The 13,147-nt window shown below is 46.1% G+C and overlaps 1 protein-coding gene across 1 annotated transcript; it reads left to right on the top strand.

Annotated features, from left to right (window-relative positions):
- Positions 1-649: 649 nt before the first annotated feature.
- On the top strand, positions 650-11,180 carry UAP1L1 (UDP-N-acetylglucosamine pyrophosphorylase 1 like 1). The gene is made up of 8 exons (XM_009322337.1): positions 650-909; positions 1,794-1,969; positions 3,082-3,254; positions 4,093-4,286; positions 5,122-5,262; positions 6,862-7,047; positions 7,808-7,860; positions 8,870-11,180. The coding sequence occupies exons 1-8, from the start codon at positions 650-652 to the stop codon at positions 8,974-8,976; spliced, it is 1,290 nt and encodes a 429-aa protein (XP_009320612.1). The 3' UTR covers positions 8,977-11,180.
- Positions 11,181-13,147: the final 1,967 nt, after the last annotated feature.

Genomic DNA, 13,147 nt, shown 5'->3' with positions numbered 1-13,147 from the left:
ATGTGGTCTGGTTCTTCCCCAAGTTCTGGACTTCCCTGGTTTGTCGGGAGAAATTATATTGTTTTTAATTAGATTGTGGGAGTTGTGGCTTCTGCATGCTTGGCTGTGTTATTAATCCTGACTGCAGCTGAACAGAAGCTGGAGCACAAGTACAGGTAGTTGATTAGGGCAGGTTCCAGAAATGCCCGTGCTTTACTGAAGATGATGAGACTTCGTTTTTTTGGGATGTAGAAATGCTGGTGATAAGGGACCTCTGGAGGTCTCTAGTCCAACCCCTATTTGGAACAGGACCGTACCCAGCCCTAGGTCAGGTCAGCTATGGCTTTATCAAAGTAAGCCTTGAAAACTTCAAGGGAGGGACATCCCCCACCTCTCTGGATATCTTTTCCAATGCTGCACCACCTTCCTAGTAAAGAGTTTTTATCCTAATGTCCAGTTTGAACCTCCTAAGCTGCCACTCATGGCTGTTTCCTGTTGTTACACCATCCGCTGCTTTGGTGAGGAAACTGCTGCATCAAAAAGGTGAAATGGATTTTTGGTATTACGTGCAGCATTGTATTTCTCTCTGAACTGGCAGCAGTGGGCATTGAAGTGGCAGCTTCTGGCTGCTGCCTGAGCTTTGCAGAAAGGCTCAGGAGAAGAGCATGGGATGTTGATTGCTTTTGTGATTCTTATGTTCCCTTGGGCTTCTTTCTTCTGTTCAGGCTTGCATCAGATCTCGCAGAACAAGGTGGCAGTGCTGCTCCTGGCTGGAGGACAAGGAACTCGCCTGGGAGTGAGCTATCCCAAGGGCATGTACAATGTGGGGTTGCCCAGTGGCAAGACTTTGTATCAGATCCAAGCAGAAAGAATCCGCAAAGTGGAGCAGCTCGCTGGCCAGAGACACCACTGCAAGTGTGACATCCCATGGTAGGTGACCTGGAGCCACAGACCTACTGTGCAGGGGTCTGTGTTGCAGTCTTGCCTATGTCGTCTTCTAGAAGCACTTTGCTGGGTGCCGTACAGAGGCAGGTTAGGGGAGAGCCTTTTGTTGGCAGGATTTGCGATGCCAGCAGCTGGAGGAGGGTGTGCAGGGATGGGAAGTGGCAGCTCCTTGTCTGCAAACCTGAGGGACCGAGCACTGCCCTTGAATCACTGACCGCTACCCTAACTGCTGTACCGTGCTGTCTTTTCAAGCACAGTCCCTGACAACGCTATAAACAGCACTTTTCAGTGCCTGTTTCAGATCCTTCGCAAGAGATTTCATCTGTTTGTGCTGTGCTTTCTCAGGTTCCTGCATGGAGGGAGAGATCACCTAGAGCTCACCTTCTAAGACCCTCTGCCTCCCCTTGGCTGCAATTTCTGCCACAGCAAAAAAACTCATCCCCTCACAGTAGTCAATGCTTGTCATGCTCCATTTTCAGGCCACCTCCTGCTGTTGTTGTTTACAGCTGGCTGCCATCTCTCCTGGCTGCTCCTAGCTTTCAAAAGCCTCCAGGCTTCAAAAGACACTAGCTCTGTGCAAGGTGTAAAATATGAATTCCCTATGGGATGTGGTGGGTGAGAGAGAGGAAGGCGCTGCGGCACGCTTCTGGGAATGTTTTCTGCTAAGTGTTCTTCATTAGACTATGAAGAGATACCTTTATGAAGTTACTGCCTGGTCTGAGCTAGGGTTTGACAAAAGTGCATACCGCAGGATACTGTAGCATCTCTCATTTAACACTCTTGGGTTTCTTCCCTTTTGTGTTCCATTTGTAGTTTTGTCTTTCGCTTGTGTTTTTCTTGCTCATTGCTCAGCACCCATTCCTACCCAGGTACATCATGACAAGCGAGTTCACGCTGGGACCGACAGAGGAGTTCTTTGTAGAACATGACTACTTCAACCTGGATAGATCCAATGTGGTCATGTTTGAACAGAGAATGCTGCCTGCTGTCACCTTTGATGGGAAGGCCATCTTGGAGGAGAAGGGGAAAATTGCTATGGCTCCAGGTACACCTTACACCTCCAGGTTCACCCTTACATGGTACAGTAATGTAACGTGTTGATAATTGCTACTAGCCATCAGCCAGCCTTGGCACATGAAGCAGTTTTTGGAGGTCAATGTTAATGCTTCTGATGAGTGTGGGAGGGTTCAGTTAAATGTTTCAGGCTGGTAATCAAGACTGTAGCAATCTCTGTTTAGTTCTTGCTGGAGATTTGCCCACAGCGCATGTTTTTTATCAAAGTCTGGGAGTATGGGCAGGATTAGGAGTGGGGCAGCTGCAGGTTAGCAACAATGTGCATCGGCAGGGCTGTGCATGAGGTCCCTGGGGTGCTGCCTCCCAGGGGTGAAGCTGTCGGGAGCCGGACTCCCGTTCAAGGCTGGTAGCTGGAAATGGGTAAAAAAGCAGCGAGAAGATTAACTCTTTCCAAAATGGTTGCAATGTCTCACCTAGTAAAGTTCTCTTCTCTTAACCTGGGCATGGTCAGAGGCTCGGTGAAGGCAGCCTGGTTGGGGCCATGTTGCAGTGATGTGGTTTAGCGGCTGCAGAGTGGTTTTCCTGAGCCGACAGGGGTGTCAAAGGAGGAACCGTGAAAAGGTGATCTGTGATGAACAAACGTGCAGGTGTCTTTTGTGCAGCTGCAGTTCAAGCCTTTAAAAAGGCATTGGGAAGTTGTGGGGGGAAGACAAACAGAGAGTAAGATTTATTTTGGTCTTTTTGTCCAGGCTGAGTTTTAAATATGCTTTTGCTCTGCATGGGAAGAGAAGAAATGTAACAGGCTTTTCCCACCCTCTGCGTAATGTTTTGGCCTTTAGTGTTTTTCCTCTGAGGATCCCACAAGGCTTCATAAAGTCTCGTAATGCTTCTCTGTGAGGCTGGTCCCCATGGTCCCACTCTGCAGGTGAGGGAGCTGGTGTGTGAAGGGGAACAGGCTTGCCTGAACTGTGTGGCAGAGCTGGAAATAAAATCTGGTAGCACTGACTCTTGGCTAGAAAGCATTTCTAATGCTCTGCTCTTAAAGAAAGTTTGTTCAGGACTTTCAGCTTTTGCTCTGTTAGCTGCAAAAAACCTGCAAAGTCACTAATTAACCAGGGCTTTCTCTTTTCTCTTGCATTATAGATGGCAATGGTGGCTTATACCGTGCTTTGGTGGATAATAAGATCTTGGACGACATGAAGCAGCGTGGAATCCAGTATGTCCATGTATACTGTGTGGACAATATCCTCGTGAAAATGGCAGATCCAGTCTTCATAGGCTTCTGTGTTTCCAAAGGGGCAGACTGCGGTGCAAAGGTGAGTCTGTGCTAACGCTGGGCTGTTTTCCCACAGAGAGTTAAGGTCTGATTACACTTGGAAGCTGCTGGTGAGCTTAGAAGAACGAGGGTGTTCAGACCTCCGCCTAACAGCGGCTCGCTCCAAGCAGATTTAGAGGAGCTGCTTGCTGCCTGCGTTGCATTCAGAATCCCTACCTGTGGGTGTCCTCCTCCCCTCTTCCCAGAGTACTGTGGAAAATAAACTTCAGTTAGAGCAGGGACTGTAACTGTGCAGGAAACTACAAACTGGAATTGCTTCCCCTTTATGCCCTGCCCTTTCTACAGAGGCACTTGGGCTATCTAGAAGCTGTATTAGACTGAGTTGTGTTTTATAAAGGCACCTTTAAGTCTAATGGAGGCATTCCTTATGCCCCACTGTGGAAGATGGGGAAAGCCAAATCAGCCTGGTTTTGTCACCCTAAAGCAGCAGGTGCCTGAGGAGAGATTTATATTACTTTAATCATTAAAACTGTTCGTGCAAACAGAGAGCTGAAGGCTAATAGCTGCAAACATTTTTCATTTAATGCCAGGTCCCAGTGCTTGGTAAGAAAAGTGCCCCACAGTATGCCGATTTCTTTAAACTGGTTTGTCTTTGGAGCAACTGTGCAATTAAGTGGTCGAGTACTGGGTTTTATGCCTAGTTGTTGGGCAAAATGTGCTTCCAGGCTACTCCGTACACCCAGCACTGCCCTGCCCGTGCTCCTGAGGTGCTGGAGGATCAGCGTGCAGCAGTCCTGTAGGACCATTTGTACGTGGGATTTGGAATAGCGCTGGGATTTTCTTCCTCCTTGTCATAGCCCTCTGTCCTGTGGCTGCAGGTGGTGGAGAAGGCCTACCCCACAGAGCCTGTTGGGGTGGTGTGCTGTGTGGATGGGGTCTACCAGGTGGTGGAGTACAGTGAGATCAGCCTGGAGACTGCACAGCAGCAAAGCCCCGATGGGGGACTGATGTACAGCACCGGCAGTATCTGCAACCATTTCTTCACAGTTGAGTTCCTGGAGATGGTGGCCCAGTAAGTTCCAGCAGACCTGCTAGGCAACTGTGCAGCCCAGAAATGCCTCCAAGAGTGGGTGTTCCTGTTTCCCACTCTGTAATTTCAGTTATGGGTACCTCCTGCTCTACTCTTCACCTCCTCTCTCCTCCAAACAGTTCAAAACAGCTGTGTCCACTTTCTGACAGCCCCAGCGTGCTCTTCAGGCCTTACCCGATGAAGAGGTTGCATGCTTTGCTGTAGCTAAATCGACCGAGAGATATCAGTGCATGACCTTCCTGGGCCTGCAAGGGTGAGCAGCCACATGGGCTGCAGTGTGGTCAGTAACGCAGCCCCACACTGAAGGTTTTAAATGGGAATGTCACCCATGCCATCCCTTGGGACAACAGAGGTTGGGGGAGAAGGTGAAGCTGGGGGAGGACTGTGCACCTTGGTGTTGGGAGATGGGGATGTGATGCTGGGCATTCAGTGAGCAGCCATATGACCTTCCTGAAGAGCTTGATCCACCCTTGTGTGAGGGATCTGCTCTGCTCCATTGTCATCCCAGTCAGATAATAATTTTGGTAACAATCGGTTACCTTTTTTTATCTCTGCCTGCAATTTCAGCTCGACACTGGGTCCTCCCTCTCCTCTTGCTTTACCCTGTCATGTCCCACTGGTACAGGGAGAGCCGCTGGCCAGGCTGCTCTGCTCAGCGGGGTTTCCTGGATGTGACTTGGATCAATTTGGAGAGAGCAACACCCACAACAGTTGAGAGATGATCCAGAGCAGTAATAAGCCATCTGCTTCCCAGAAGCGTACTACCTTTTTCTAAGTGGGCATGAAGTAAATGGATTTGTTTCTTCTCCTTTTGCAGGAAATATGAGCCGCAGCTGAGGCATCATGTAGCCATAAAGAAGGTGCCCTACATTGACGAGGAGGGAAATCTGGTAAAACCGCTAAAACCGAACGGGATAAAGCTGGAGAAGTTTGTGTTTGATGTGTTCCAGTTCTCTAAGTTAGTGGCAGACATGATTTTATTTTTTTCCTCTCCTTCTCAATGTTTGTTTGAATGACTGTAGGTTGTAACAGGCCTTGCCAGGGAGCGCGTGGTTTGTGGGTGGCTCATTAGAAAGGCTGTTGGATCTACACCAAGCTCCAACACAACAGGCTCCGAGAGGTGCGGTGACAAGGTGCTCGGCAGCAGCCGGGCTTGCTCTGACCGTGCTCCCAGAACCGTTCGTTCTGCCAAGGATGTGTTGGCTGGCCCAGCCTCTGCCAGCCCTGTGAAAGAAAGAAAAAAAAAAAAAAAGAAATTGAGCGCAAAGCCAATGTTTAATACAATCCCACGTTGGAGTAGTCAGACTTGCAAAAATGAGGCCTTTCAGGATTGTGGCTTCCATGGCAACTGCAGCTCTGGTTACGTTTTTGGTGCGTGTTACGCCAGGGCTCAGCTCACACCCTTTGTGCTTGGAAAACAGGTTGCTTAAGCACCGTGGGGCCAAGTTACTGTTACTGTGGGAACTGTCAGTGTTGACTTGCCAAGCTCTAAAACATAGCTGAGAGCACTGTGCCATAGTGTTAGCGCAGTAACAGCGCAGTTACTTTGTGTTTAGAGAATGTGGGATTTTAATAATTTAGGAATTTAGCATAAGTGTTCTTGACCTATTTTCCAAGGTCTTGAATTCAGCAGTAAAGATTCTGTTTTAGGCTTAAATAAATGGCAAAAAGAGACCTCAGGCAAACTGAATTATCCTTGGGGATAGTATTTTTCTCTTTAGAGGATTTACTTTAGGATAAAGCACTCGAGGTTTGAACCGGTCTCCGTTTCCTGACATGCGTTCAGTAAAGAAGTATCATACCAAAGGCAAAACCAGTGTGATGGAAACAGTGCCGAGTTCTGAGCTTTGAAAGGACTCATTTGCAAGCGGCGATTCCTTGTGCTTTTTTAATAATACTGCAAAACCAGCTTGGCAGCTGCTCTTCACAAGTGAAATGCAGAAACACACAGATGCTGCTGTGGGATTTTTTAATTTACATTGCCATTTCTGATAAACAGCTGTACTTAACATTCAACTGTGAATCCTCCCATACTGCTTATTCATCCCTGGGAACCGGTGTCCTCAGCTGATCCTTGCCTACAGACTCCCAGGTGGAGCGGCCGTTTCCTGGGGCAGCGGTGCAGTGCTCTGAAGTGAGCCGCACAGCTCAGCGCTGTGTCCGAGCTTCAGGCATCGCTGCCCTCTCCATCCTGCCATGCTCTCAGCTGAGAGTTTTTGTCCACGAGCCTCCTAGTGCCTGGAGAGGTTTCTGTGGGATCTTTGCAGAACTGTTGCTTTTCCTCTTGCCTGTGCACAGCTCTGGGGAGTTGTGACGCTGCTGTTATGTTCCCAAAGAGACTGGGCTTCTTGTTGTGTTTTTCCATCATATAGCCCTGGTACTTCTTTGCTCTTCAGATGGGAGGTGGGCTTTCCTTAGCTTGACTGCGCCAGGCTGCGTACGTCACTGCTCCCTAAAATATATATGAGCCTTTCCCTGTGAAAATTGTTGTTGCATCAACAGGGCTGATGGCTAGCTTTGTTTTTCATTATCATTGTCTTCTCCCCTTTGCCGGTAGGAATTTTGTGGCATTTGAAGTTTTGAGAGAAGAGGAGTTCTCGCCACTAAAAAACGCAGACACAGCTGACAAAGACACTCCTACCACTGCTCGGCAAGCCCTCCTGGCCCAGCACTACCGCTGGGCTCTCAAGGCTGGGGCCAGATTTCTGGATGAAAATGGCTGCAGGATACCGGAGAAACTCAGGTACGAGCCTCTGTGATCTTCTCTGCAGCTTCTCTGCCTCCTAGCTAATGGCATGTACTGTGCTCTACAAACCCGGACATTAGTTTGATCACGGGGTGACTCGGCATGATTTTTCTTCAGCTGGTCTTTTCTGAACATGCAGAGTCATGTCTATTACAGCTCCTGCTCCATTAGTGATTGTGAGTGCTCTAGGCAGTAATGCACAGTGCTCTGGGCTTTATCTCTGACAGAGATTCCTGCCCTTGGGGTTGTGAGTTGACTCCTCCTACAGCAACTCATTAGGCAGGGGCAACCTTTTCCATCATTCTGGATTTAGCCAGCCCAAGGAATTGTAATCTGTAGTCCTCATCAGCTTTTCTGAATATGGCCCTGGTGCTTAAAGCCCAGCAAGATTCTCAGGTCGGCTTAAGGATCAGCTATTACAGCAATTACCAATTCAGATACTTCCTGCATCACGGTGAATGGGAAGCTGCTTTTACTCTGTGGGGCTATTACTTCACCAACTCATAGTTTAATAAACCCACAAGCCGTTCATTTTACTTGAAAAGCACCTCTATAAAAGTGATGTTGTTTTGATGAGAAATTTTTGGGACCTGCTAATTCCCTTCTATTTTCACACTTTGTGCTTGAATAATGTCTGGTGCATGTGACTGTAACAAATGTCTTATCCTTCTGGATATCCTGTTCTTGATGATCTTTTGAAGAAGATGCACTGTTTTTTAAGCATAGCAAGAAGTCAATCCTGTGTTCTCTTCCCTAGCCTCTCAGGAACTGAAGATCCTCCGGCTGTGTGTGAGATTTCTCCGTTAGTCTTGAAAAGCACCTCTATGAGAATAACTATCTATGGATAGTTATAACTAACTAACTATAACACACTATTTTTAAGAGTGTGCAGGTATGCATCTGATTTCCTTCCAAACACAGGGGATTCCTTTTAGCCTGGGCTTGCCGAGAAATGGTAAGATCAAGGGAACTATGACTTGGGCTCTGTGTTACGTTCTTGGTTACACTGTGGTTTACTCTTCAACAGTTTGTTCAGTCTCAGTTTTAGACATCTGTAAAATGAGATTTGCAACCAGGCTGCACAGTTTTATTAAGACTCACAAGTACTTTGAGATCTTCTGAATGAAAAGTACAGAATATTCAAATTACAAAATCCATGGGGTCACTGTATTTGGTTGTATGCTAATTTGTGTCCGTCTCCCACAGTGAGTGAATACTGAATGAGAAGTGTGATATGTGCATTGGCTTTAGAGAAACCACGTCTTAGCACAGATTTCTCAAGTTTGTGCCTCTGAAAATAATTGGTCCTGGGAAAGCTGCTTCCATTTAGTAGTGAGAAGAGGAGCTTCCTTGTGTTGGACAGACAGGGTGAGAAATAGTGGATTGCAGGAGGATATGTGAGCACTGTGGGGAAGGGCGTTCATAAAACTTTACATCTTCACTAGGTTTCTGTGTGCAGGTAGCGAACTCCTCGCAATCAGTGCATTGTAAGAACAAAATGAAAACAAGGCAATTTAAGTTGACTTTTCTTCGCTAGGATTATTCTAATGTGAGTTAAGGGCACGCCTTCCCATGCCTGCTCCTTCCCAGGAAGCTTGTTTCTGAGATCCATTGTTTTACGGTTCATCGGTGCCTCTCCTTCATGAACCCCAGGCTTGGGGCTGAAATGCTTTCCATCTCTGTCACTGGGGAAGCTGTTGCTGTTGTCTGTCCTTCCCGTGACCTTTTAACTTTGGGTAGTCAGTCGTTCTTTGAGGACATTACATGGACTTAAAAATAGAGCAGGTAACCAGTCTGATGCATTTACGACCTAATGGTACTGTTTTCATACGTTCTCAGGGTCTGGAGGCGTACATGAAGAACAGAGACTTCCCTTCTCCCTTTGTACTCGATGAAAACAAAGGGGAAATGCTAGGAAATCCTTGAAGAGGAGGGAGGCCTTTCCCGCTCAAATCAGATATCTGTCAGATCCATTATAAGAACTGACTTTGCTCAAATGTCAGTATGAAGTGCATTAAAAAAAATTGCTTTGCAGTATCAGATCAATGCCAAATCCTTGCAGCAGTTCTGTTTACACACACGTACGTGCTCACCAGTTCTGTTTGGTGACTTCGAAGGCTTTGCCTTTTACCTCAGTCTGTTTTGTAGACTTGGATGTGAATGAAGATTAATACCTTCTGGGTACCAAACAGATTTTATATTTCTTATTTGCTGTGCATACAAATCTATAAAAGAGCCAGGCAGGGCCTAATAGATCAGCTTTGCATTCAAGAAGATTAAATCTCTTCAGTGCCTTGTTAGGTACCTTGTTTGTGGTGGTGGGGTTGGGGGTTTTTGTTGTTGTTCGTTTGTTTTTGTTTTTAAATTGTATGCACAGCTGAAGAATCAGTTTGATCCATCTTTTCCCTAATCCTGTGCTGGTTAGAAGATCCAAGATCTAATCCAATTCAGCAATTGCATCCTCTAACCAGATCATACAGAGGAGGCTGCTGTGCATAAGTGTTGCTTGAGGTTTGGACTCCAAAGCAGAACGGACTAGTTTGCATATCTAGGCTCGCTGGTGCCATTCCAAGAAACCATAAGTAACTATGCAGTTTAGACTGATTGCTCTTTACAGCTGTAGTGATCTGGTTTTTTTTAATTAAAAAAAAGAAAAAGATGATGAGAAATTTTTTCACAACCCTCCACTCTTCCTGTCTATAACAAACATTTATTTTACTTTTCATTTTTCTGTTTAATGTATACCATATCCCGCAAAGAGGACTCTTTTAAAGTACCTGAAAGTAATGAGAGGAACAAATCCTGATGGTAGAATTTAATGCTTAACCAAAACCAAAAAAAGACTTAATGCCAGCATAACCGGTGTACACAGTAAAACACAACCCTCTGCTTCTACAGTTTCTGGTCAGGTAGTTTTCCAGCATGTATTCACTTACGAAATAATTTTATAGATGCCTTCTTCTTAAATATATTACTAACCATAATGTAAAGATAAGTGTCAGCTAATTAAGGATGCTAATTGCCAGAACATACGTAGCATGTGACCTCAGCCCTGGCCGAGGGATCCCAGGGTGGCCGCGATCCACAAACGATTGTTCCTGTTCAGCCTTTGGATGCTGCCCCAGCAAGCTCGTGCCAGGTGGGCACTGCCTGCTGCAGAACCTGCGCTGAACACACCAAAGTTGTTTAACCCTTCGTGAGGATGCTTCAGGTGCACTGCTGGGTGGCCTTTGCTTGAGGAGCACTCTTAACTTTTCCCCTAAATCAGGTGTTAAGGAAGGTGGTGAGGAAGATGCCTCATCTGGAATCTTATTTCATGCATCTGCTTCTGCTGAGGAATAGCTGAGGCTATTTTATGGAGCATAAATCTTTTAAATAACTTACGCGGCTTTCTGTAATTCCTGACGTGAAGCTGTATTCAGAATGTTGGGGAAGTATAAAAAAGGCTTTGAGAGTAAACACAGTTTGTAAGTAGGCTCAAAGAAAGCATCTAAATCTCAATGGCAGAGTTTTCAGGTATAAAGTGTATCTGCATGCACGTAAGTAACGAGCCTTTTGCACATGCAAACCAGCTAATGACAGTTCTGCTTACCTCAGTTTGCATGCGCAGCCATTAATTCCCATTTTTAGTATAAATTGAGCATTTGTCCTTGACACTCAGTTCTGTAATTTTTTTCACACAGTGTTTCTATGGGTCATTCCATTCCTGTCAGACAAGTTTTATACCTGAGAACAAATTGTGTTGTATCTTTGTGAGTATTGCTTGTCGATTCAGGCACACGCTCATTTTAAATTGCACTGTGCTATAAAGAAAGGATATTTCTTTTGCTCTTTCTAAAGTGCTTTCTCTTTTGAAACTTCAGTTCCCGTGTGCTTTAATCATGTGTACACTGAGTTGCTGATGTGGTTTTTAGAGGTTGTTTTCAAGGAGCTGAATTAGAATGCTAAATGCCTTGTCTGTTGGGTTTTTTCTGACTCCTCACGTTTTAAACTGGAACATAGAAACAATTTTGAGAGAACTTTAAAAAAATAAATCTATATGTAACAAAGTAATTCTAGTATGCGTTATGAAATGAAAAAAGTACCTGAAACAAAGGGTGGTCCCGTAGCACTCCAGAAACTTTTGGATACCTAAGCATTTTTATAATAAAGATGTTACTGTGATTTCTATGTGTCTGTCTGTGTTTCTTGTTCATGAGGAAAACACATTTGTCTTTGTCCTTACACATCATGGGTGTTGTCACCACAGTTGCAGGACACTGAGAGAGTGTCACTGATGGCATGGCTGGAGGCTACAGTGCCCGCAGTTCAGCTGTACAGGGGGATGTGAAACTCGGCAGAGGGTAATTCGTGAAGAGGTTTGACATTGTGGGATGTATTTTTTCATCAGAAAGCAGAAGACTCTGTTCTCACTTGCAATCCTGTTTGGTTTTTTTCAAGCTTTTCAACTCGGTTTACTAAGAGGAGGGAGTTTAATTGTGGGTGGTGTGTGTTTTTCTTAATATTTAAGGTAGATTTGAGTGATCTGGGTCTGAGTCAGGCTTTCGCAGCTGTTGTGTAGGTAACGAGCACTCACTGTGGTGCAACTTTTGCTTGGCTTCCCGTTGGCAGGCCCTTTTTAAACAGGGCTCTATTTATAGAAAAATCAGTAGGGGAAGTTAGTAATTTTCCACAAATGAGAGATTGTCCTCTCTTTTGGGGGTTTAGTACTGAACTCAGCAAAGGTCAGAAGTAGATATTCTTCCTTACCTCTTTCACCCTGTGTTTCTCCCTTGGCACTCATATGAAGGCTGCTGGGGTTTTTAATGTGTTTCTAAGGTACGTGAATCAATCAGTAATTTCCTGTGATAGGAAAATAAATACTAAAAATGAATGCATGCTTTGGGCTTCTGTTAAATTGTTCCTCTGCTTGTTTATGCAGAATGTTCATATCTACTAGAATTGTTTGCTTGCTTATTTTTTTTTAAATCATGAAATGCTCAGAAAAACACCTGATTTTCAGTTTTACCTGGAAATCTAGTGTGAGGTGGATTCAAAATTTAAAGGCTCAAGTGATGCATGTTAACTGAATAGTTAGGCACAGCTGAAGGTGAATTCAGTGCCAGCACTTAAAGCAGCAGTCTTAACGCAGCTGCTTCAATGCTTTTCCCTGCTGGACTATGAACCTGATATAGAAGTAATGGTTATTACAAAACCACAGTCACGTTGTGGCTCTGAATGTGTACATTACAGAACAGTGCTCTTCCCTATTCCTCTACGCCCACTGATAACGTCCCTCCTCTGCCCCAGTGAAGATGCAGAGAACTATTTGCACAGGGAGCGACGAAGGGCTGGGGGGTCTGTGGAGAAGCAGGCGAGGGAAGGAATTGTGTGGGACAAGTGGATCCGGCCGAGTACCAAAATTCAGTGCCACATCTTGTGGAAGGGTTTGTTTACACAACCACTTAAGTTGCTTTTCACGCACTCACACACATCCTCTCACAGATTTCAGTTGTCTACTCCCAGGCCTGTGTTGTCTGCCCAGGATTGTGTGCGGGTGATGCAGAGGATGAGGGATGCCGGCTGTCAGACGCGTCTCTGGGGTTCGCGCTGGCGGGTGGTAATGACATTAGACAGCTCTTCTCTGTCCCCTGGGAGTCGGCAGCTGTTTGAGGTTTTCCTTTGCCGTGCTCACCTTCCTGGCAGGCGGGCAGGGGAGCAACGGTGTCTGTGGTGCATCCTCCTCTTGCTGGGGCGGCGGCCTTACCAGAGCACGGTTCTCCAAGCTGGATGGGAGCTGCACCTTCCTGAGCTTGACTGATGGGAGCATGCAGGCCCTTCTGTTAATTGTCATCGAGTTGTTTTTCTTTATGACCTCCTACATGCACATTTCCATCTTTACATTGCCGATATTTCTGTGACTGGTCCCTGTATTATAACCTCACAACACAGAGGAAAAGCGAGGGCTCCCAGCCTCTCCTGTCTCATCTCCCGCCCAGGCAGCTGAAGTCCTCGCTGGGCAGGCCCTGGCTACCTGGTGGGAGTAGGTAAAGCGAGGGCCAGCGAGGGGAAAGAGCGAAAGAAATTCAGCCCCGAACCACCACCACCGCCCTGCCCG

This window comes from Pygoscelis adeliae, unplaced genomic scaffold, assembly GCF_000699105.1.
Source record: "Pygoscelis adeliae isolate BGI_AS28 unplaced genomic scaffold, ASM69910v1 Scaffold584, whole genome shotgun sequence".
NCBI classification, from domain to species: Eukaryota; Metazoa; Chordata; class Aves; order Sphenisciformes; family Spheniscidae; genus Pygoscelis; species Pygoscelis adeliae.
The sequence above is the reverse complement of the archived record's forward strand: the minus strand, read 5'-3'. Positions and strand labels throughout refer to the sequence as shown.